Source organism: Panthera leo, chromosome A2 (assembly GCF_018350215.1).
Source record: "Panthera leo isolate Ple1 chromosome A2, P.leo_Ple1_pat1.1, whole genome shotgun sequence".
In the NCBI taxonomy this organism is placed as follows: Eukaryota; Metazoa; Chordata; class Mammalia; order Carnivora; family Felidae; genus Panthera; species Panthera leo.
Window position 1 is genome coordinate 167,394,150 of NC_056680.1, and position 24,181 is coordinate 167,418,330.

The 24,181-nt window shown below is 48.4% G+C and overlaps 2 protein-coding genes across 4 annotated transcripts in view; both read right to left on the reverse strand.

Annotated features, from left to right (window-relative positions):
• The window catches only part of PTPRN2 (protein tyrosine phosphatase receptor type N2), an 811,978-nt gene extending 801,039 nt beyond the window's left edge, over positions 1-10,939 (reverse strand). Inside the window, exon 1 of one of the 3 annotated variants that reach the window (XM_042927240.1) lies at positions 10,763-10,939. In XM_042927240.1, coding sequence (XP_042783174.1) covers positions 10,763-10,853 — 91 coding nt within the window. In that variant the 5' untranslated portion in view covers positions 10,854-10,939. Of the gene's footprint in view, positions 1-9,030; positions 9,054-10,762 lie in introns of those variants that run through there. The other 2 variants (XM_042927243.1, XM_042927244.1) reach the window with 2 other exon arrangements.
• Positions 10,940-21,433: 10,494 nt separating this feature from the next.
• The window catches only part of NCAPG2 (non-SMC condensin II complex subunit G2), a 74,110-nt gene continuing 71,362 nt past the window's right edge, over positions 21,434-24,181 (reverse strand). Inside the window, exon 33 of the transcript XR_006199445.1 lies at positions 21,434-21,604. The gene's annotated coding sequence lies outside the window, so the exon portion shown is untranslated. The remainder of the gene's footprint in view (positions 21,605-24,181) is intronic.

Below are 24,181 nucleotides of genomic sequence, written 5' to 3' on the forward strand. Positions count from 1 at the left end.
TTGATAAATAAATAAATAAATAAATAAACAAACAAACAAAATAGGGGCGCCTGGGTGGTTCAGTCGGTTAAGCATCTGTCTTTGGCCTAGGTCATTATCTTGCCCTTCCCAAGTTCGAGCCCCACATCAGGCTCTGTGCTGACAGCTCAGATCCTAGAGGCTGTTTCTGATTCTGTGTCTCTCTGTCTCTCTCTGCCCCTCTCTCTCTCTCTCTCAAAAATAAATAAACATTAAAAACAATAAATAAATAAAATAAAAATGAAATAAATTGGGGTGCCCGGGTGGCTCAGTCAGTTAAGCGTCCAACTTCATCTCAGGTCATGATCTCTCAGTTCATGAGTTCGAGCCCCACATCAGGCTCTGTGCTGACAGGTCAGAGCCTGGAGTCTGCTTCAGATTCTGTGTCAGATTCTGTGTCTCCCTCTCTCTCTGCCCCTCATGCTCTGTCCCTCTCTCTCTCAAAAATAAATAAATGCTAAAAAAATTTTTTAATAAAATAAATTAATTTTTTTTAAAGAGTATTCTCTGGGTTTTCAACATCCCCATTTAATGTGCCCTCTTGAAGTACTTGTTTCTTGCCCCAAACCAGACATAAGCAAAGCGAAAACCCAAGGCCTAGTGTGGTCACTCCCAAGGAGAGTGCTCAGTGAACACGTGGAGTAACCAGCAGGTCCATTGTGCCCAAGGACCATGCCAGCCTCCTGCCAGTAGAGGCATTTTAGCCCAAACCCGGTTCTGCAAGAAATGAAAGTCTCTGCAGTTTTGCTCTTGACATCACAGTTTCTCTATTCCAACTCAACTCTGCTGCAAAGCCTCTTTTAAAAAGCATATTCCAGGCCACAAGAATAGAAATAGATATTAATAGGTACTACAGTCTCAGAACATGGAAGTTCTTGCTGGGCGAGCCCCAGAGTGTGCCCCCCACAGCACAAGGGCTTCAAGTGAGGATGCCCCGCCTTCCCTGCCTGCCACCCTGTACACAGCATCCCACTGGCACTTCTGCTTACCCCATCCCACAGATATCTCTGCCAGGTTTTTTCTGGGGAGTGACGTGCTGCGGACATGAGTCACACAATACAGAAGTTCACCAAGAACAACAAAACACAAGTACACCACCATCCCTTACACATGGGCATAAATGTTGGTGGTCAACACAGAAACAGCCGGGGCAAGGTGGAAGGCACAGATGGCTCAGATCCTACCGCTCCCCACATTCTACAAACAGTCCAGGGGTCTGCAGAACCCAGGGAACCTCACAAAAACCGTTAGAGCAAGGGGAGTGTGTCCTTATCTTTTCCTCTCGGAGAGAGAGGTTGCTGGGAAGAGACAGGTCAACTATGGGGAGCAAACTATGGAATGAGGCATATATCCAGAGCCTGCAGATCTTCCCTGAGGCACAGGACACAACCCCAAGCACGTCAAAGAGTGCACACGATTCTAACACACCCGACCCACCGGGCTGCCCCTCTCTCCTTGCCATTCCCACAGTCAGGCCAGCCAAACACTGAGCCACAAGAACCATCCCCTGCAACAGCAGCTCAGAAGGCCAGCAACAGGCCACAGAGTGACCAAGCTTTGGGAGAGCGGAAGAGTGGCCCGCAGAGGCACAGTGACAAGCAGAAAAGGACAAACTATAGTGACTGCTGCACACCAACAAGGCAGGGTCTGGAGGTCACCGCCCCCTCCCTACAAAGGAGGACTTGGTCCTGCCGGGCCCACACACCCAGAGCCCCAAATCAGAAAGTCTGAGCCCAGGCCCACAGTGAGAGATGCTAACAAAGTCAGACCTCCTGAAGGCAGTTACCCCACCCCTTCTGATGCTACCATCATAGACACCGCAGTCTTTTCTGAAAGGGCACAGTTGCCCAGCATGTGCATGTTCTCACACCCCAAAGTCCTCAGGCGAACGGCATGGAAGGTAGTGGATCTGGGAGCCCTGCCTGGGGGTTAAGAGAATGTTTCCCTCACTCAGCCCTCACTCGGGGTGCGGAGGGTGCTATCCGTGTCATGCCCTCACAGTGATGTGCTGTCTTCTGTGTCAGGCTGTGGAAGACAGACGTGCACAGCACTGTTGGGTCCCAGGTGCAGCCAATGCTGTGTGTGATCCTCAACACTTTTACAAGAGTATGTGTGGCCTTTGGACTCTATCATCAGATATTTTTCATGCCTCAGTGACAAGACAAAAATCCAGACACCTAAAAACATTGCAACCTAGAGACATCAAATACACTAAAAAAGTGCTCTGATTTTTGCATTTATCAAATATTACATAAGACTCCAAAAGAAAATGCTTAGTGTATCTGAAAAAGAGTATGTCCTATCTCTTTATTACACTTCCCACTCATACATGTAATAAACGTGCATAACTATTTTTAAGTCCAATTTCTTTTATTCAAGGGCTTTAATCTCTTTGAAGGGATGAAGTGAAATAAATCCAGACGGTGCTCTCACCATTAATTATTCTCATTACAACATAATTAGGTCTGCATCCTAATTATGTATAACTATTTTTAAATATGCTTATCAAAAAACATGAATAATATTACTATTTAAAATGTAATGGTAATGCTTTTAGCAAAAATCTCAATAGTCAATTTGGCTGAGACTTGGACTCACTAAAATAGTAATATTTTCAATAATAACAACATTCCACCCTATCTGGCCACCGAACTCCCACATTAACTGGAAAAAAATGGAGCTTCCAGGAGTGTAACAACCAGGACTTCCATTACCAAAGACTCTCCACCATCTCATATAATCCTCTCAAAAACATGAAGAATTTGGTACTTTGCTCATGGTTTAAATTCAAAAAGATTACAGGTAAAGTCCTTTCATTTTCCTTGACTTCTAATAGGAGGATAAGCGCAAACTGTAAAGATTAAGTGATTGGAGAGAGAAGGCAATCTCTCTGTCAACATGCTGCACAGAAACAGTATCTTTTGCCATCCAATTTGTGTTCCAGACCCATATCCACTCACTCCCTACCGTGCTTTCAGAAATCACCTACAGGATCTGGTTTTTTTTTCCATGTTTATTATTTCATGGAATCAAGGACCACAACACCCTGGTGAAGCAGGGAGAGCGCATGGGAAGGAGCTTATAATCTCATCTGTGTGCTGCTCATTGACAACACTAAAATCAGATGGAAGATTGGTGACCTATTTTCAGGCAAAAACATAGAAGATGATTGAAGAAGTCCTCAAGTATATTTTGGTGAAAGCAGATGTGCCTTTGCAGGACAGAACATGCCTTGAGGTAGGAAGGTGGGTAGATGGCAGTCCATGCTGCTTCCTCACCCCGTTTCCCATTCCCAGCCCACCACTGAGAAATCAAGCTTTCACTGTATGCCTCATCTGCTGCCATTATAATACCAGCTATCACAGAATATACAAAGCACTGAATTGGCTTCAAGCCCTACAACAGGTTAATTACTGCTTTGAACTGGATTAAAGCCACAACTCCAAATGGAAAAAGTATCAGCCTTCACGGCCAATTTTATTGGCTGCTCTGTCCAATTACAAGTTGACTATATTTTGCTGTTGGAATCAGAACCAACTTGCACCATTAATATAAAGTCCTTTTCCCTTTGGAAACCAGGTCAGCCTTTCTTCTGAAAATTCCTTCCACCAAACAAACTATTTCCAAACATCTTTTGTACTGTATGTAGGACATTGCATCAGAAGCCAAAATGGACCTTCAGAACACACAGTGACACAGAATGCCCATGTCATGTGAGGGGAAGTTTCACTCTTTCCTCTACCAAATGCCTCAGAAAATAATAAGTGACTAGAATGAGCCATCCCTTCGCTTGTTTGCCACTCTAAATGCCAAGCTTAGACCAAATATACTCTTGAAATTTTCTTGTGAGAGTAATCCCTCCTTCATTCCTTACTCTGAAGTGGGCTTTTTCTTCCAACAGGTCTGAAATGAGAGCTAGTGTCTTTGATGTTTGTATTATCACACTTAAAAATCTCATGGAAGCACAGAAGCATTCTGAACAGAGTGTTTATGAACACAGTAAGCCATGAATTCTATAGTGGCACCTGCATTCCTGCCATGAGGTAAGGCTAAAGGTGTCCAAAAGCAAGTTATTCATTTCCAAACATCAAGATTCACTCAGAGAGCCTAACCAAATAACTGAGTCTGAGACCCAGAACAAAACCCAACTCAGAAAATCAACATTCCCTGCCACAGACCAAAGAGCATTTTCAAATTCTCTCTGAAACAGGCCTGTCGAGCCTAGAGGCTCTGAAGCTCCTTAGGGAAAGGCAACCTGACAAGTGAAAATCACCTCTGTCCCTGTAGTAGTAACAGGAAGACATCCCTGTTCTTGTGGGGTTGCAGAGACATGTTCTAACAGTGCATAGATTCCTTCTGCTGGGACCTGCAGCCCACAGAGCTATCCCTGCCCCATCCTGGGGTCACCTGCTGGAGAGAAAAGGAGACTCTGAAGACCAGAGACCTAGGACCCAATCCCAGCACTGACTATCTTATAGCACTCTTCTTAAGCACTCAAAGCCTCAGTCTTTCCATCTGAGAAATGGAGATATAAATGCTCGCCTTACAGGGAGTTCATGTAACCACACGTAGAGTCTTCCAGGAGTTGCCAGGGGCTCAGGGGACAGGGTAGGCTATCACTACAAATGGAGAGCACAGGGCAATGTTTGGGACAAGGAACTATTCTATTACCTGTCATCAGAATCTATACCTAGGATGATGTACCAAAATAAAAAACTCAGTCTTGCTGTATGATTAATTTTTAATTAAATTTAATAAAGAGACACTGCCCCTATCTGTTTTACGAATATTCTCTTCCTGCCTGTTGAACTGCCCTCCCAGAAACCATTTCTAGTCCCATATACTGGGAGTGTCCTTGTGTTTTCTGAACCACAGTCAGTAGGATTGGAAGGAACAGATGAAAACAAAATTAACTAAAACACCCTGTTATCCACCTCCACACTGGACAGTTAACACCAAGCGATCGTCACAAAACCCTGAACAACTTCCTTATTTCTTCACACCACATACACAAGGGCCATTTTAAAGATAGGATCCTGATGTTCCACACATCAACACCTCTAGTCCAAAGTTCAGTGCCTTACACCTACAGGGGAGTCATCCACTTATCAGCACAGAAGCCAACTAACAAACAAAAAAGTCACTTAATATGTGAACATAAGTGTTTCCAGGAGAACCGCACCCCTTTTCACTTCCTGCCTATGTATTTAAATAGTGGTTGTGGCAGAGTCGTTGGAGATAGCACAAATTAAAGGAAAAAGCTTCCTTCTTCCCCCCACAAACTGTTTCCAGCCAGCAGAAAAGTGCACTGATTATTTTCGGCTTCTTGGGTTTTCTCGGCCCCTATCAACCAAGATTAAAAACTTAAGTCCAGCTGGGTCCATATTCATGAAGGTCAATTTAGACTAATGTGGAAACAGCTGCCAGGTGCTTTTATCTGGAGCAGAGAGTTATCAGCCATGAATTCAGCTGTTTGTTTTCTCAAGAAATGGAACATCTTGTCAGTAGAGATAAGACAGGTTCTTGGTTAACCGAGCCTCACTGGGCCTGCATTTGCTGGGATAAATCTAGATTCAAATCCTTTCTGCCCATTTCTTAAGTTGTTGTTTGTTTGTTTGTTTGTTTGTTTTGGGGGGGTTGTTTGTTTGTTTGCCTCTCCACACATCAAGAATCCTTAAACTAGCAGTATTTACACATACCTAGGCATTTAAATATATGCCACTCAAAGCCAGAGGATTATTTTTTTTTTGTCACAGTTACATTCAGTTACAAACACCTTTTCATAAGGAATTTTGAAATTCTAAGGTAATGCTCCAGGAGATCATGGTAATAGAAACCTTTCTTAATAAGATCAAGTATAAGGACAGCTCAGCTAACTCCATCCCTCCTTCAAACTTCCCCTCTTCCTGAACCCATATTCCTCACTTAAAAAATAAAATAAAATAAAATAAAATAAAATAAAATAAAATAAAATAAAATAAAATAAAATAAAGGGTGAATAACTGCATTCACAAATTAGGTAATACTGCCTGCCTACATAAAAAAAAAACAAAAACAAAAACAAAAACCAGCAACAACAAAAGAAACTCAGAAATGCAGAATTATCATGTAAAAGAAACAATGACCACTATAGAACTCATCAAGACATCACCCTGGGTGATCATCCTGGTTGCTTTTCTCAGCCTGACTGCAGATTCACCACACTGCTATTGCCCTTGCGCACAGGAAGCCAGGAACCCAAGGAGTCTGCACATTTCATGGCATACCGAAATTCCTGGCACACAACCACGATGGGACCCAACACCACCGCAGAGGAAGGCAGAAAGCAGACTATGCAAAATTTAGCACACCTCCTACACCTATTTGGTGGGCACAACTGAGGATGATCTTGATAACCAGGTACAAAAACAGATCGGCTTTTAAAAGAGCTGCAAGATGTTGAGAAGCAGAACGAAGCTTAGCACCAAGAGGAAGCCATCTAAAAACCTTTTTTATTCCCCACACATTCCTTCTGAGTCTGACACATTTAACTGCCATCTCTGGACACAGGAGACAGCAGCGCCACAGTTCCACCCAATGCATCTGGTTTCATGGATAAGCCCACTGTCACCTCCCTTCCACAGAAGCCCAGAGTTTGGCATGCACCCCCATCCTTCTGCATGGGGACATCAGCACCTGATGCTGAAGGAGCCAGAACACGGGGCAGGAGACAGGCAAAGAAAGGCTCACAGCCTGAGAGGGGGTAGCAGGGTTTTTGCTCTAGGGGAAGGGCAGGCTGCTCGTTACCATGCACCCAACAAAATCAAGAGCTATGGACCCTAAGAAGCAAAGATGGACGTGTGCTTTTGTGGCAGAAAGGATGCTTTGATTTAAAAATAAACAATCACGCCATCTAGTTCACAAAACAAGCCGACTCCTGCTCCTGGCTGCTGTCTCCTCAGTTCCATGTGGGCTCACTGGTGAATGAAAAACATGTGTGGGCAAATCAGGAAGCAAAAAACAAGGAAGGAAAATAAACACTCACCTATCTCAGAGCTAGGTGAACGGGCTAGCTTTGACTTTCAGATTCTCCAAGCCAAATTTTCATGAAAGGTTGACTCTGTCCTTTGGCAAATAAAATTCGTATTTCTTTAGCAAAAGAAGGGCCTTTTATATGATTGCCCTTAAATGTGGGGGCTATTTGAGCAGGCTCACAAACTGGCCTCCCTATAACTAAAAATAGCTTAAAGACAAGCACCTTGCAGTCAAATCAGATTCATATAGTACTGAGCACACGAACAAAAGGATGTCCTGAAATCACAAAGAAAGGCAAAGGGAGGGAGCAAAGGAAAATCCAAAGACAGGACTAGATGAAGAAAACAAAATTACTAAACCATCCTGGACAATGCTGCCTGATGCAGCAATGGTATTTTGACTAGAAACAAAGTTGAATCATATCATAGATGGGGGTGCCATTATTCCCTCCCTGTTCAGCTCTGATACTAGTGTCAAAAATAATGGGAAACTATGTGTCATAAAGGAGCCTTTGGAACCAGAAAGACATGGAGAGAACAGGTGGTGACAGGGCAGGAAGCTAAAGTGATTAAGGGGGAAAGGGTACCCTTGAAGAAAGGGAAAGGTGAGAGACATCCACTGCCATTGGGATGCTGCCAACAGCTGCTGTGAAAATACGGTGGTTTCATGGAATGTGCCTCAGAACAAGGAGATACTGGTACCTTTGTTGACTCTGGTTTTCATTAAGAACTCCTTCACTGACTAAATCTGAACAGGCCCCTGGCTCAGTCAAGGCAGTCTATACAGAAAGAACTGGTCTTAGGTCTTGGTAGTATCAGAGTCATTCTAACCTACTTTATGATACCAGCAAGGAGAAAAACTCAGATCTCCTTGAGCTGTGTTCTTTAGACAACAACCTGAGCTAAATAAGTAAGAAGAATACAAGTGACATGGCTAGGGCCGAAACTAAGGTCTCTAGGTGATCGTACATTGTGCATCATTATTTGGAACAATGTGCGACCAAATATCAAACAAGATCCCAATGGTTGAGAAAGAGAGAGATGGCAGCATATACCTTTCATAGGTGACCCCGGTTCTCCCTGCACTTTCTGAAGACTGGGTACTCGAATTCTGAGAATATGGCAGCAGCATTCTGGGTGAGGACAGGGTAGGGATAGAAGGCTGGCGGGCAGGATGTAGGGAGCTTATATAGGTAGACAAGGCTACACGCTATTCCAGATTGGGCCCCCAGATAAGAAGACCACGCTTACGTCTCGTCATCTGTAGACACTGCCAAGCAATTTCCAGGTTAATGCACCTGGAATCCTTGAGCCTGTCTGAGTGATTCTGGGCCCCTAACGCCCCACATAAAGACCATCCACTATCCAGGAGGTGTAAACAGAGGAGAAATGAGGCACCCTTTTTTAATAGGATTCAACTTTATCGTCGAAATATCATTGCTTTGTCAGGCAGTATTGTCCAGGACAGCGTGGTGATTTTCTTCTCTTCATACCCTTCCACTTTTGGGTTTTCCTTTGCTCCCTCTGTCAGCCACTTCTTCCTTCTGTGACTTAGGCAAAATGCTAGGAACCGGCAATTGTAATGGAAAGACAGTAGTCCAGGACCAGCCTCCCACTCAGCCCATAGAAACTGCCTTCCCTAGAGCAACATCGGCTGACCCTGGGTCCCCCTGACCCGCAGGGCTGCATCTGGCCAGCTGAGCGAACAGCTCTCACTGGAGGTGGTAGGCCTGTAGACGGGTCCACGGCTCAACCGTCATCACCAGTTTGAGGCAAGGTCCTGGAGATCTAGGCAGGGCGGGCCAGGCCCCCAGGCCTTCCCAAGCTTGTCCCTACCTAACAAGGACTATCTGTGCGTGGTGACTTGGATAGCAGCACCCCGGGACGTGGGCACCGGTCACAGCCCTCCACCCCAGGCGCGACGACCTCCCTTCAAATCACCGGCTGTCCCTCTAACTGGGTCGCGGTCTGCAGTAGCCAGGAATCTGGGGAGACTGACCTCTCCGTGCCACCTCTTTGTTCGGGGTTCCAGAAGGGCCAGGCCAGGGGCGGAGGAGGCCAGGTGGCCAAGCGACCCCCCCGGCACCGCCCAGGACAGGTTTCTGCCCTCCCTTTGGACACCTAGCAACCCCCTATTATCTAGTCTGCTGCGCTGGGCCATCCGGGCCTTGGAGCTTTAAGGTGAGTCTCCTCCACCGAAGGGCCGGCGCGGAGGGAGGCGCGGAGCGGGGCGCGGGGCCCGGCACGTTTCCTGGGTAAACACGGCGAAAGGCGATCTCGCGGAGGCGGACCCCGGCCGCGGAAGGAAAATGTCCGTCTGCCGAGAGGCGGCTGCTAGCGGGCTTCACGTGCTGACCGCGCAGGCAGGAGTCCGAGGCGCGGGTGCGAGGGGCGCCACGGCCGCGGCGCGCCTCCCCGTCGCCCCAGCCCTACAGCCTCACGCACGCACGCACGGGACGCCCCGTCGCCGGGGCCGCCCTGAGCCGGAGTCCTGGGCGGGGAGGAGGGGCGCCCGGGAGGAAACTGAGGCAGGGTGCGAATCCTGCCTGGCCCTGCGGCGAGGACAGAGAGGCACCCGGGGGAGAGCAGGGACCCCGCGAGGCACCGCGCCCGGACCCCGCCCCGCACTCACCGAGAAGCCCCTCCCCCCCGGCGCACCGACAAACCTCCTCTCTGCCCCCGTCACTCCCTGAGAAGACCCCCTCACACACCCGGAAGCCCCCCGCCCCCTCACACACCGGGCAGCCCCCCCCGCCCCCGCCCCCTCACACACCCGGAAGCCCCCCCGCCCCCGCCCCCTCACACAACCGGAAACCCCTCACCCCCGCCCCCTCACACACCGGGCAGACCACCCCCCCACCCCCGCCCCCTCACACACCCGGAAGCCCCCCGCCCCCTCACACACCGGGCAGTCCCCCCCCCGCCCCCGCCCCCTCACACACCCGGAAGCCCCCCCGCCCCCGCCCCCTCACACAACCGGAAACCCCTCACCCCCGCCCCCCACACACCGGGCAGCCCCCCCCACCCCCGCCCCCCTCACACACCCGGAAACCCCTCACCCCCGCCCCCCACACACCGGGCAGCCCCCCCACCCCCGCCCCCCTCACACACCCGGAAGCCCCCCCGCCCCCGCCCCCTCACACAACCGGAAACCCCTCACCCCCGCCCCCTCACACACCGGGCAGACCCCCCACCCCCACCCCCCACACACCCGAGAGCCCCCACCCCCGCCCCCTCACACACCGGGCAGCCCCCCCACCCCCGCCCCCACACACCCGGAAGCCCCCACCCCCTCCCCCTCACACACCAGGCAGCCCCTCCACCCCCGCCCCCTCACACACCCGAGAGCCCCCACCCCCTCACACACCGGGAAGCTCCCCCTGCCCCCTCACACCGGGAAGCCCCCCACCCCCTCCCCCTCACACACCGAGAAGCACCCCCCTCCCCCAAACATACCCGGAAGTCCCCCACCCCCGCCCCCTCACTCGCCGAGAAGCCCCCTCCCCCCGCCCACCTCATTCACCGGGAAGCCCTCTCCCCCGCCCCCTCCCAAACCGAGAAGCCTCCCTACCCTCGCCCCCCTCACTCACCGAGAAGCCCCCCTCCCCCTGCCCCTCATATTCACCGCGAAGCCCCCTCCCCTCGCCCCCAAAATCATCGAGCAACCCCACCCCCGCCCTCTCCCTCCCTCAGGCGCCCTCTCCTCCCCCGACACCCCCCTCCCCACTCACCGAGAAGCCCCGGAAGCTGCCGGGCGCGGGGCGCGGGCGCGGTGCGCGGCGGCGGCAGCAGCAGCAGCAGGAGCGCGAGCAGCGGCCCCATGTCGGCGGCCGGGCGAGCGGCGCTCAGTCCATGGCGGCGCGGCGGGGGCGGCGGGACCGACTCTGGCGAGCACCGCTCCTCCCCGCGCTGCCCGCGCCCGCCGCCGCTTCAGCACCGGACAGCGCCTCCGGCCCCGCCCACACCCAGGCCCCGCCCAGCCGCGCGCCCGCCGGCCCCGCCCACGGCGCCCCCCACCCCCACCCCCGGCCCGCCCCACCTGCCGGCGCGCGGCCGCCCCAGCGCGCCCCCGTCCCATCCTTGTGGTTCCGCCCTCCCCCAGGGGGCTGGGGTGAGCCGAGCGCGCCCAGTCCTCGCCCGGCCCGGGGGTCCCGGCTCCCCCGTGGTCGCACTGGCCCGCCCGGGACGTGGCCCTCTGGCCGCGGGGAGTTCGCCCTCCCTTTTGGCCAGGCGGGGGGAAGGCCCGACCCTTTTTGCTCAGACCCCGGGCAGGGCGCCCACCCGCGTGGTCCCACGCGGCGTCCGTGAGCACGCGGGGCCGGCGGCCATTGACTTGGGGCTGAGGCCGCCCAGGAGCCGATCGCCGGCTCTTAGTTTTATTTAATTTTAATGTGACCAGACGTGTTGTGGATCCATCAGAAGGGGGCCCAGAGCGGGGGAGTGGGGGTGTGTGAAAGTGTGGGAGGTCCTCAGCCTGAGGAAGAGGAAACTGTGGGAGCCCAGCCTGGAGGATCAGCGCCTTCCGAGTTCCGAATTCTACGCGGCGAGATCAGGATCCACGGTGCGGACGCGGCCCTGGTGTCCCTCCCTGGCCACTGTCCAGGGGTCCGCGGGGGGCCCCGGGGACCTTGCGGACCTCTCAGGGAGACTTCTTCCTAAAAAGCAGGGTATGGCTGCAGGGGTCCTGGGCCGGGGGCGTTCGAGGAATCGGAGCTGTGTGAGAGAGAATGCAGGCTCTGAGCGTGAGTGTGTCCATCCCCTCGGCCCCTCGCCTGCTTCATTCGGCATTGGGCAGTGGCCTGGCCTCACCCCTGTGGGTCCGGCTGCCCTAGATGAAGTCTGGTTCCTGCTGTGCCTGCGCCTGCAGATCTCTCCTTGCTGCGTGGCGCTCATCAGCTAGCCTTCCCAAGTCCTCTCCCGCCTGGCCCCTTACCGCCCCGGTGCGGTGGGGCTGGCCTGTGCACACTTTGGGGTAGGGTAGATGGTGAAGGGGCTACAGCTCAGCGCAGGCCATCAACAATTGGAACTGAATATTGGGCCTGATCGCCCTGGCGATCACCTCCTCGCTGATGCCTGTCCTCCCCACCAGGTCCCTCCCTTACCCGGTCCTGCTCAACACCCTCTGTCCCTGTGCCCAAGAAAGTAGGCCCTCCTTGTCCGCCCATCTGTGTGCAAGGAGTTCTGTCACCCAAAGGCCCAGGGAACTGCCCCTCCAGAGAGAGCACTTGTCCACCCTGTGGGGACACAGCAGGAGCAACCATGGTCCTGCTCCGCACTTGCCCACAGATCTGCACTTTGTACATGCAGCCCCCCCCCCCCCGGGGGATGGCCAAACAGGTGACCTGGGGTTCTTTACTCATTGTGTGTTCTTAGCACTTAGTATTGGGACCCTGGGTTCACACCACACTGCTGGCCGAGTAGAATTCGATGGTGAGATGATTCATCCACAGACTCTCTGAGGAAGGCCTGAAGACAGCTGTTCCTCTGCTCCATTTCCGCACCCCGCACACCACCGTGTGTGCATGTAGGGATCCACCTCAGTGAGGGTGCAGGCCAGACAGGGTGCGACAGCACTCATGCGGGCATGAGCACGGGTGAGGCCATCCCGACTACCACAGAGCTGGCTGGTGATAAATTGGGTGACAGAAACAACAGGAAAAGAAAAAAAGTAGGATCTAGATGGGCTAGAAGGTAAAGCTTGTTCGTGACAGGCCCTCAGGTGATGCAGAAACATGAGGGCAGGACAGTGCCTGCCATCACTGTGTGATGCCCAGGGACCCAGAGCCAGATATCTAGCCCTATTTCTCTGCTGTCGATGCTGGTCACCACACCCTGGCTACAGAGGGAGCTGGCTGTGCCCGCCAGGACATGGACGTCACTGGGGCCCTCACAGAGGGCAAGGTCCCTCTCAAGGACCTGGAAGAGCCCCGGGCCCCTCCTGAGGCTGCGTCCTGGAGGACTGTTTACTCTGGGGCCATACTGCTCCTTGGCCTTGGTAAACAGGTCTCCCAGAAAGCGCATGGGGTCGCTTCCATTGTTTGCTGGCTCTTGACTAGTCTACTGAGCCTGGGCCTGCTTCACCCCGAGGGCTCTGGCAGAGGCACCAGAAGGACTGCAAGGAAATGACAGTAACAGAAACACTGGAAAGAAGCACAAAACCCACAAAGGTGTGGATGGCTTCACCAGTGCCACAAGATCTCAGCTCTGCTGAAAGGACACAAGCCGCTAAAGGCAGAAAAGGGAGCACATGGAAGAGAGGGGGGAAGGCAGGAACATCTGGTTTATGAAGAGCAGGACCAGGTTCCAGAGCCCAGGCTGAGGTAGCCTGGCTTTCTGATCTAAGAAGAGGCTGTGGGGGCACCGAGGTAGTTCAGCTGGTTAAGTGTCCTACTCAATCTTGGCTCAAGTCATGATCTCACAGTTTGTCAGTGCAGACCCTTCTTGGGATTCTCTCTCCCTCTCTCTCTCTGCCCCTCTCTCCCTCACTCTCTCCATCTCAAAAATAAAAAAATAAAATAAAATAAAAAAGACTGGGCATGGCTCTTTCTGGAGCACTGGCCAGACAGATTGTCATGACAGGAATCCCCAGTGAATGGCCCCCACACACAAGGAGGCGTGTCCTTGTGCCTCATGTGGGAACTGCACATGTGTGTGCACAGGTATCTGCATGTATGACTGCACCGTGTGGAAGTATATGTGTATGTATTCGTGTATGCTATGTGTGCATGAGCCTGTGTGTAAGAATGTTTGGTGCTATAGAAGGCACGTGTATACATCTGTCTGCTGTGTGTATAGCACCCAAACACTACAAAACATGCTTATTCCCTGAGCCCCTTAGATAAGTGTCTCCTACATGTATTTACGCTTTAGGCCATTCACTTACGACCTTACTTGATTCACTATTGTCACACTTATTCATATTCATGATACGCACCCATAGCGTGCCAAGGTCTGGTCTGTATGTGATGCAATCTTACATTCACAGAAGAGCATACTTGGTCAACCTCATCCAAGGAGATTTTCAAGGTCAGACACAGCCCTTGAGCCTTATCTTTCTCCGAGGACGTCCTGTGAGGCTGAGTAGGTGAGTGGGGTGGAACTCCCAGGAAAGACGCAGGACGTGGGGTCAGAAGGTCAGGGCTCAGTTCTGATGCAGTGCATGTCAGCTCTGTGGCCTTGAATGTCGCGGAGCAGTGACAGACCAAACTCTTGGCCAACCTGACGGTTTTGACTGCATCATTCGGTGCTCTGGGAAACATCGGGGCTGACATCGCAGAACTGTGACACCTAACAGACCAGAAAGTATTCACGATGGGGTGGCTGGGCTGTATGGAGGAGGCGGCCAGCTGTAGGGGGTCCGGTGGCATGGGGAGAGCCAGAGGAAGCTGCCTCGCGATGTCAACAGCGCCCTGAGCGCTGCTTCGCACTCCCCTTCAGGCGGGAGCTGCGCGTTCAGCATGCCAGGCTGGAAATGCTCACTGGGCTCCCCCTCGATCAGCAATAGTTTTCTCAAGGAGGAGAGATTTGTGATGAGATTCAGGGTCAGCACAGACAGCTTTTGCCCACTCCGTGTGAACAGGGGCACTTGAATATGTGGTCATGAGCATCCTCAAATTGTTAGACAAACAATTTGGCCCTGGCTCAATGTCATCGTAGTATGCTTAGCTGCGATGAAATCGGAATTATTGACTAAAACAGTCGAAACTGCCAGATTGGCCATTTTTAATTGGCTATTTTTCATCATTTAAACACAGCTGCCTGGGTGTCTCTTTGAACAGTGACCCGGGGTGTGAGTTACCTGATGGTCCGGTTCCACCTGAGAAGCAAGCACGCTGCCAGGCCCCAGAGAGGTTTGTGTAGGCCAGGAGCGAACCGCCTCTACCCCGTGGCTGCAGATAAGGCAGCCCCAGCACTTCGTCACCGAGAAATCACCTGCCACTCCTTGAGGTCTTGTTCCAAGGGCACCAGCTTCCTCCCACCTCTGCGGCACAACTAGATAGTGACAGCCCCAGAGAGAGAGAGAGGGGGAGACTGCATCCCTAATATTGTTCCTGGACCCCCACACTTAGAAGAATTAGGCTGAGCGTGTTGGATGCTGTGTTATTGGCCTTTTGCCAGTCATCAGAGGCCAAGGGGGCAGGAGGGTGCAGCTGACCCTGCACGGTGCGGAGCTGTTGTCCGCAGGCACTGCTCCCCTATGGCCAACAGCACCCCTGTTTGTGGGCCTTCTCCCCTCAAAACATATGTCTGTCAAGATGCGCCACCAGGTACAGACTTGGGCTTGAACAAGCCCAGGCAGATCCTCTATCCCGGAACGTGGGTCATGGGAGTGAATGCGCCGAAAATGTTCGGTGCTGGTCCCTGGGTATGACCCTTCCTGAGGACAGGTGCCACTCCCTGCCCTGCATCTCTGTCTTCCTTGGCTTGGCAGGCTCCCTGCCTCCTAGGCAGCCCTTTGCTTTGCCAGGTTTGTCGATGCCTCAGTCACTCTGTTCACAGGCTTGCAGACAGATTGCAGGCTTTTAAGTCAACTGGCTCCGGATTCTTTATTACTAATAAACAGTCATGAACTGTTAATAATGAGAGAAATGCCTAACTTTATAAAGCACTGGCAAGGTGCCAGACAATGATTGCAGCGACGGATGGGCACTGGTATCCCTGTTCTACAAGTGAGGGGACCAAGATGAGGAGATTCAAACCATCTTTCCAAGATCCTATAGCCAGTTTAAGCAGCAGAATCAGGATTCAAAGCCATGGTGTCGCTGCAGAGTCCCAACATCCCACAATTGCCAGTCCTCCCTGGTTCACCATCCCAGTTTGGTGAGAAAGCTCTAGAAGCCAGTCCTTGTCATGTCTCCAGAGCAGGGGTCAGCTTGCTCAACAGGCTGTTGCTGGTTGCTGTTTAGAGTGGTGATGCCAGAGGTATTTGGCACAATTAAATCGGTGTTGTTTCTTTCACTTAGAGTCAGAAGGAGGTATACATCAGGGAAAACCTGAAGATGTGCCTTTCGTGTACTTCACCAAAAGGTAAACCTCATACAAAGTCACACTCTCCCAACAAGCTGGCTTATCAGTCTTGAAAGATATTCATATCCTATGGTGCTTTCCGAGAATGTTCTAGATGGACAAGTGGTACAAGGACCAGGCTGAAAGTCTCCCGGCAAAGCCGCAGAAAAAGACGAAGCCAACCTTGGGCACTGCCTCACCCCCTCCTATCTGGGACACCCCCTCCTATCATCTGCTTTCCCCCAGGTTATCAGCCAGCATTCATGCCCCTGGACCCACAGGGACCACCGTGCCAAAGAAAAGGTCTGCCCTGCCGAGAACCAAGTCCTTCAGACCAAGGCTGCAAACAGCCTCAGCCTCCTGTCAGTTCTCTGAACAGCTCTGCTGTGGGCAAGGTTGCAAGCCAACCATCTGCATTCCGATGTGTCTTAGATGTGCCAACTTGAGTGGCCACTTTCAATCAGAGTAACCAAGAGTGTTGCCATTTGGATTTCAGAACTCAAGTTCCCACAAAGCAAGACTCCATTCATTCATTTGCAGTAAGAGAGCCTCCTCGTTTATAATTTATGTTTCAACCTGGGGATTATAGAGGACCCAACAAGCCTCAATTAATTAAACTATAGTTCCCTTCGGAAAGGCAAGTATCTCTCTGACCAAATGGAGCAGAGCTAAGACCACATGGGACGGTAGATTAGTTCCAAATCAGAATTCAGATGATTTTTATTGGCAGATCCAAACCAACACGGCCTGACATCTGATTTGGACTCTAATTCCCAACAGGCAACTTCTGAAAACCGAGTAGCTGTGAGGATGGGATAGAGAGGAAATCCCAATTTGAACGCCATGCACTCATACAACACTTTAAGATATTAATGATGCCTCCCCCGAGTACCACCTTAGTGCCCTCACCGTGTGTAAACTATCAGTGGGTAAGCTTCATTACACAGCTACCACCTACTCAGCAAAATGCTGTGTGCATAAGAGGAATGTCGAGAAATATTCTCTGAAATAAGGAAAAGGGAAATATTCAGAGGTGCTTCATATCTATCTGATACCTCACTAATGTGAGATGAGTGTTATTATCCAGATTTTAGAAATAAAGTGATACTCTGAGAGTTTTCATAACCTGCCCCAGCCTCACAGAGGCTACACCAAAATGTGAAGCCAGATTTAATCTCAAAGCCACACACAATGTCCCAAAGGGTTTATCACAGAACTCCAGAACTGAGATGCTCCTAGTGTAGAAACTTGTAGATGAGACAAGGGTCTTGTCAAAGGGCCACATGAATAAACTCGAAAACGGCTCCCACAAAGGCTCCCAAAGACAGGGAAATCTGAGCATTAACAAAATGAGTGCAATGGATTAAAATTCACCAGACTTATAAAAATGTATACTGTTCATAATAAAACTAAGAGAATATTAGTAGTCTTCAATAGTTGCTAGGGCATGAATTCATTCTTCTAAAAACTGGAAAATAAAGAATCAAAGCATTTATCCTGACTTTTCTGCATGAATAACATTTCAGGATGATTTTTGAAGGAAAGTTCTTCTTTGCAGAAAAAGTCCAGGTGACCAAAACAAAAGAGTGACAGTTAGAAAATCACCATTTTGCAATTCCTAGTAAAATAATAGATCCAGATAACAATAATCAAATGTGGATAATTAAAGTACAGGAGAAGATGGGCTTAACAGATACAGTCAGAACATTCCATCTAAAACAGCAGAATACACATTTTTTTTCAAGTGCACATGGAACATTCTCCAGAATAGATCATAAAACCAGTGTCAATGAATTTAAAAAGACCAAAGTCGTACCATGCATCTTTTCTGACCACAACACTATGAAAGTAGAAATCAGCCACAGGAAAAAATCTGGAAAGAACAAAATATATGGAGGTTAAATAACATCTACTCAACAATGAATGGGTCAACCAAGAAATCAAAGAAATGAAAAATTACATGGAAACAAATGAAAATGAAAACAAAATGGTCTAAAATCTTTGGGATGCAGCAAAAAGGGTTCTAAGAGGGAGGAAGTTTATAGCAATACAGGCCTACCTCAAGAAGCAAGAAAAATCTCATATAAACAACATAAACTTACACTTAAAGGAACTAGAAAAAGAAAAAAGAAAAAAAAAAAAGAAACAACCCAAAATCAGCAGAAGGAAGGAAATAATAAAGATTAGAGAATAAACCTAGTAGAAACTAAAAAACAGGGGTGCTTGGGTGGCTCAGTTATTTGAGCATCTGACCCTTAATTTTGGCTTGGGTCATGATTCCAGGGTTACAGGATCAAGCCCTGCATCAGGATTCTCTCTCTTTCTCCCTTAGCCCCTCCCCTGATCACACATGTTCTCTCTCCCAGTATAATAAAAAATAAAAATAAGCTAAAAAACAAATAGAACAGATCAACAAAACCAGTAACTGGTTCTGTGATAAGACCAACAAAATTAATAACCCTCTAGCCAGATGAAAGAGAAAGAGGGAGGGAGAGAGAATTCAAATAAAAATCACAAATGGAAAAGGAGAAATAACAACCAACACCACAGAAATACAAATGCTTGTAATAGATTATTATGAAAAATTATATGCCAACAAATTGGACAACCTAGAAGAAATATACAAATTCCTAGAAACATATAACCTACCAAAACTGAAGCAGGAAGAAATAGAAAATGTGAACAGACTGATAACCAGCAACGAAATTGAATAAGTAATCAAAAAACTCCCAACAAACAAAAGTCCAGGGTCAGATGGCTTCATAGGCGAATTCTACCAAACATTTAAAGAAGAGTTAATACCTATTCTTCTCAAACTACTCCAAAAAACAGAAGAGGAAGGAAAACTTCCAAATTCATTCTCTGAGATCAGCACTACCCTAATACCAAAACCAGATAAAGACACCACAAAAAAGGAAAACTACAAGCCAATAGCTCTGATGAACATAGATGCAAAAATCCTCAACAAAATACTGGCAGACCAAATCCAGCAATATATATAAAAAAATCATTCACCACAATCAAGAGGGATTTATTCCTGGGACACATGGGTGGTTCAATATTCACAAATTAATCAATGTGATACATCACCTCGATAAGAGAAAGGATAAAAATGATATAATCATTTAAATAGATGCAGAAAAAGCATTTGACAAAGTACAACATTCATTCATGATAAAAACCCTCAACAAAGGTCAACATAATAAAGGCCATATATGAAAAACCCCACTAACACCATCCTCAATGGGGAAAAACTGAGAGCTTTTCCCCTAAGGTCAGGAACAAGACAAGGATGGCCACTCTCACCACTTTTATTCAACATATATACTGCATACTACTGCCACAGCTATCAACAACAAAAAGAAATAAAAGGCATCCAAATTGATAAGGAAGAAGTAAAACCTGCACTATTTGCAGATGACATGATGCTCTATATAGAAAACCTGGAAGACTGCACCAAAACACTACTAGAACTGATAAATGAGTTCAGTAAAATCAATACATGGAGATCTGTTGTATTTATTTACACTAATAATGAAACAACAGAAAAAGAAACTAAGAAAACAATCCCATTTGCAATTGCACCAAAAAAATAAAATACCCAGGAATAAACTTAACCAAAGAGATGAAAGATCCATATCTGAAAACTTTAAAACACTGATGAAAGAAATTGAAGACAACCCAAAGAAACGGAAAGACATTCCATGCTCACGGGCTGGAAGAACAAATATTGTTAAAATGTCTATACTACCCAAAGCAATCTACACATTTAATCCCTATTGAAATACCAACGGCGTTTTCCACAAAACTAGAGCAATCCTAAGATATGGAACCACATAAGACCCCGAATAGCCAGAGCAACTTTGAAAAAGCAAAGCAAAGCTGGAGGCATCACAATCCCAGACTTCAAGTTATATCACAAAGCTGTATTGATCAAAACAGTATGGTGCTCACACTAAAATAGGCACATAGATGAATGGATCAGAATAGAAAACCCAGAAATAAGCGCACAATTATCAGGTCAATTAATCTTCAACAAAGCAGGAAAGAACATCCAATGGGAAAAAGGGAGTCTCTTCAACAAATACTATTGGGAAAACCGGAGAGCTACATGCAAAACCGTGAAACTGGACTACTTTCTTTCACCATCTACAAAAATAAACTCAAAATGGATTAAAGACCTAAATGTGGGACCTGAAACCATAAAATCCTTGAAGAGAGCACAGGCAGTAATTTCTGACATTGGCTGTAGCAACACTTTTCTAATATGTCTCCTGAGACAAGGGAAACAAAAGCAAAAATAAACTATTGGGACTACATCAAAATAGAAAAGCTTCTGCACAGCAAAGGAAACAATCAAAAAACTAAAAGACAATGTACAGAATGGGAGAAGATATTTGCAAATGACATATCTAATAAAGGGCTACTATCCAAAATGTAAAAAGAACTGATACAACTCAACACCCAAAAAACAAATAACCCAATTTAAAAATGGACAGAAGATAGACAGGAACAGACATTTTTCCAAAGAAGACATCCAGATGGCCAACAGACACATGGAAACATGCTCAACATGACTCACCATCAGGGAAATGCAAGTCAAAACCACAATGAGATATCACCTCACACCTGGCAGAATGGCTAAAATAAAACACACAAGAAATAAGTGTTGACAAGGATGTGGAGAAAAATGAATCTTCATGCACCGTTGGTGCAAACGCAAACTGGTGCAACCACTGAGGAACAGTATGGAGGTTACTCAAAAAATTAAAAATAGAACTACCTACCATCCAGTAATTTCACTACTGGGTAGTTACCCAAAGAACACAAACACACCCATTAAAAGGGATACATACACCCTTGTTTATTGCAGCATTATTTACAGTAGCCAAATTATGGAAGCAGCCCAAGTGTCCATCAACTAATGAATGGATAAAGAAGTGGTATATATACAATGGAATATTACTCAGCCATTAAAAATTATATCTTGCCATTTGCAACAACATGGATGGAACTAGAGAGTGTAATGCTATGTGAAATGTCAGTTAGAGAATGACCAATACCATCCGATTTCACTCAAATGTGGAATTAAACAAAACAAATGAGCAAAGGAAAAAAAATAAAGAGACAAACCAAGAAACAAACTCTTAACTACAGAGAACACACTGATGGTTACCAGAGGTGGGTGGGGAAACAGGTGATGGATATTAAGGAGTGCATTTTTACTGATGAGCACTGTGTAATATATAGAATTGTTGAATCACTATATTGTACACTCAAAACTAATATAACACTGTATGTTAACTGTACTGGAATTAAAATTAAAAACCTTCAAAAAAAACGGGGGGAGGGGTAGGACATCATCAATACAGCAACAGAGTTTTCTAGCGTCTTACCTCAAAAGAAAACAGATTTTGAAAATCGCCCACAGAAAAGACAGCCTCTGCGGAAGTCCAGGAGTCTAATGGAGTCTAATGGAGGATTTTGTTGGAGCACGTGCTACTACTACTACTGATGATGAGGAGGAGGAGGATGATGATGAGGATGATAATTCAAGACTGGGTGCACTGTAAAGGGGAAGACCGTTTCATGTCACCCCACCCCCAAGGCAGCACAGCACAGGGTCAAGAGTCCTTCTTGATCCCTCCCTTCTCCTATGGGGTAGAGGCGGGCAGTGCAAGCATGTGAGTGAGCATCCGGCTTCCCCAGCTGTGTAGGAGGTAGGGGTACCTGAAGGCCTGCCAATGAGCCATTGGGGTCACCTTGCCTGTTGATTCCCCCCAGATGACCCACAGGTGCCCCTATTGCCCCATTCATCACCCACACACCTCCCAACCCCATGACCAGCTCCTTGTGCGCGCCCCCACAGAAGCAAGCTTCTGCAGATGGTTGGTGAGCCTGTGCAGAAAAGCTAGCCAGACTTTTTTGGGGTTTTTTTTGTGTTTTTTTTTTTTTTTTAATGTTTATTTATTTTTGAGAGAGCAAGCGGGAGCAGGATGGGGCAGAGAGAGAGGAGACACAGAATCTGAAGCAGGCTCCAGGCTCCAAGCTGTCAGCACAGAGCCCCACGCAGGGCCCAAACCCACAAACTGTGAGATCATGACCTGAGTCGAAGTCACATGCTTAACCGACTAAGCCACCCAGGCACCCCAGAAAAGCCAGCCAGACTTTGAGACCAGGAGAAACCACACAAACTTGAGAAATTCAGCACTTTCCCAGAGAAAGCAAAAGGGAGGCTGTCAGCGGCTGGCCCATTTCCGCAGGACATTTAAGAATTCCTTCTCAGGGCGCCTGGATGGCTCAGTCAGTTAAGCATCCGACTCTTGGTGTCAGCTCAGGTCATGATCTCAGGGTTCGTGGGTTCAAGTCCTGTGTCAGGCTCTGCATTGACAGTGTGGAGCCTGCTTGGGATTCTCTGTTTCTCCCTCTCTCTCTGCCCCTCCCTCACTCTCTCTCTCAAAATAAATAAATAAACTTAAAAAACAAAAAAAGGGAATTCCTTCTCAAGAGAACACAAGTGTGGATCAGCCTTATTTAGCCACAGAGAAGGTCTGAGAAAACCTCAAACTCCCTCACAGCCCTTGTGGTTACTAACTGATCCTGGTAATTCTAGGACCAAACTAGACAAGCAGCTTCTAAAATACTTGGCTTATTTAAGCAAAATAACTCTGGGTCTAGCAAACTTGGAACTTCACAATGACATCAAGGCCTCTCTCCCAATCCTAATGAATCACCAGATACACAGAGCCTGGGGCTTCAGGAAGGATGCAGATATCACCAGCATGTGTTCTTGCCACTTTCCTTCCTTCTCCCAGAGAACTGTAGCCATTCTCCAGTCACAGGCCTGAGAAAGGCAGATGCTAACACTTCTCAGGGACAGCAGAGCAGTGACTGTGGGCTAATGCTCACCCTTTGCAAGCCAGAATGTCACTATGGTCTGTCACCATGGGCCCCCAAACACACCTCATGCCTTTCCCCTGGTGTCTGAGTGTACCCTAGGATGTCAGCCTCAGTAATGTGAGGTATAGATTAGTCCCTGACCATGGAATGAAGTATGGAAGAAACGAGAAAGTCTTTAAGCTCCCCGTCCCTACAAAGATATTAAATTCAAACCAATACTATGGATGAGTAAGCTGGTATATTAATAAAACTGAATACCACTCAACAATAAGGAATGAACTACAAGGGCACCAGGGTGGCTCAGTCAGTTAAGCATCTGACTTCCCCTCAGGTCATGATCTCGCGGTTCATGGGTTCAAGCCCCACGTCAGGCTCAGTGCTGACAGCTCAGAGCCTGGAGCCTGCTTTGGATTCTGTATCTCCCTCTCTCTGCCCCTTCCCTGCTCATACTCTGTCTCTCAACAATAAATAAATGCTAAAAAAACAAACAAAAAAAAAATGGAAGAAGCCAGACACAGAAGAGTACCTGTGTGATTTCATTTCATGAAGTTTATAAACCAGCAACACACCCCCCTGGTGACGGAAATCTGAACAGTCGGCTACTTCCTACAAGAGTGAGGGCAGGAGAGAACTTTCTAGGGTGATGGAAATGTTCTAATCTTGATTGGGGTATTATGGGCTATTTGGTTAAATATACTTTTTAAAACTCATCAAACTATAAACTTAAGATCAGTGAGTTTTATTACATGTAAGATATTAAGTTTTGTTTTTAAATGTTTATTTTTGAGCACACACACAAGCCGGGGAGGGGCAGAGCGCAAGAGAGAGAATCCCAAGCAGGCTCCGCACTGTCAGCACACAGCCCGATTCGGGGCTCAATCTCACAAACCTTGAAATCATGACCTGAGCTGAAACCAAGAGTCGGATGCTTAACCGACTGAGCTACCCAGGTGCCCCAAGTTATTCAGTTTTTTTAAAAATAGGAATTTCTCTGGAACTTCAGAGATCTGTACTCCTGTCAAAGATTTGAACAATGCCGGGTACTGACTTCCATCACATGGCCTTTACCGTAGCATGGCCTGCATAAGAAGGCAGAAGCGTCTTGGAGAAGTCACGACCATGGCAAAAATGTAAGAAGATACCAGGCCTGGGACTGAACTCGGCAGCTGTCACTCCCGAGTTCTGCTATAGCCAGAGCTCACTACAGGACCAACCAAGGAAGGGGGCAAGCATGACCCTGAATT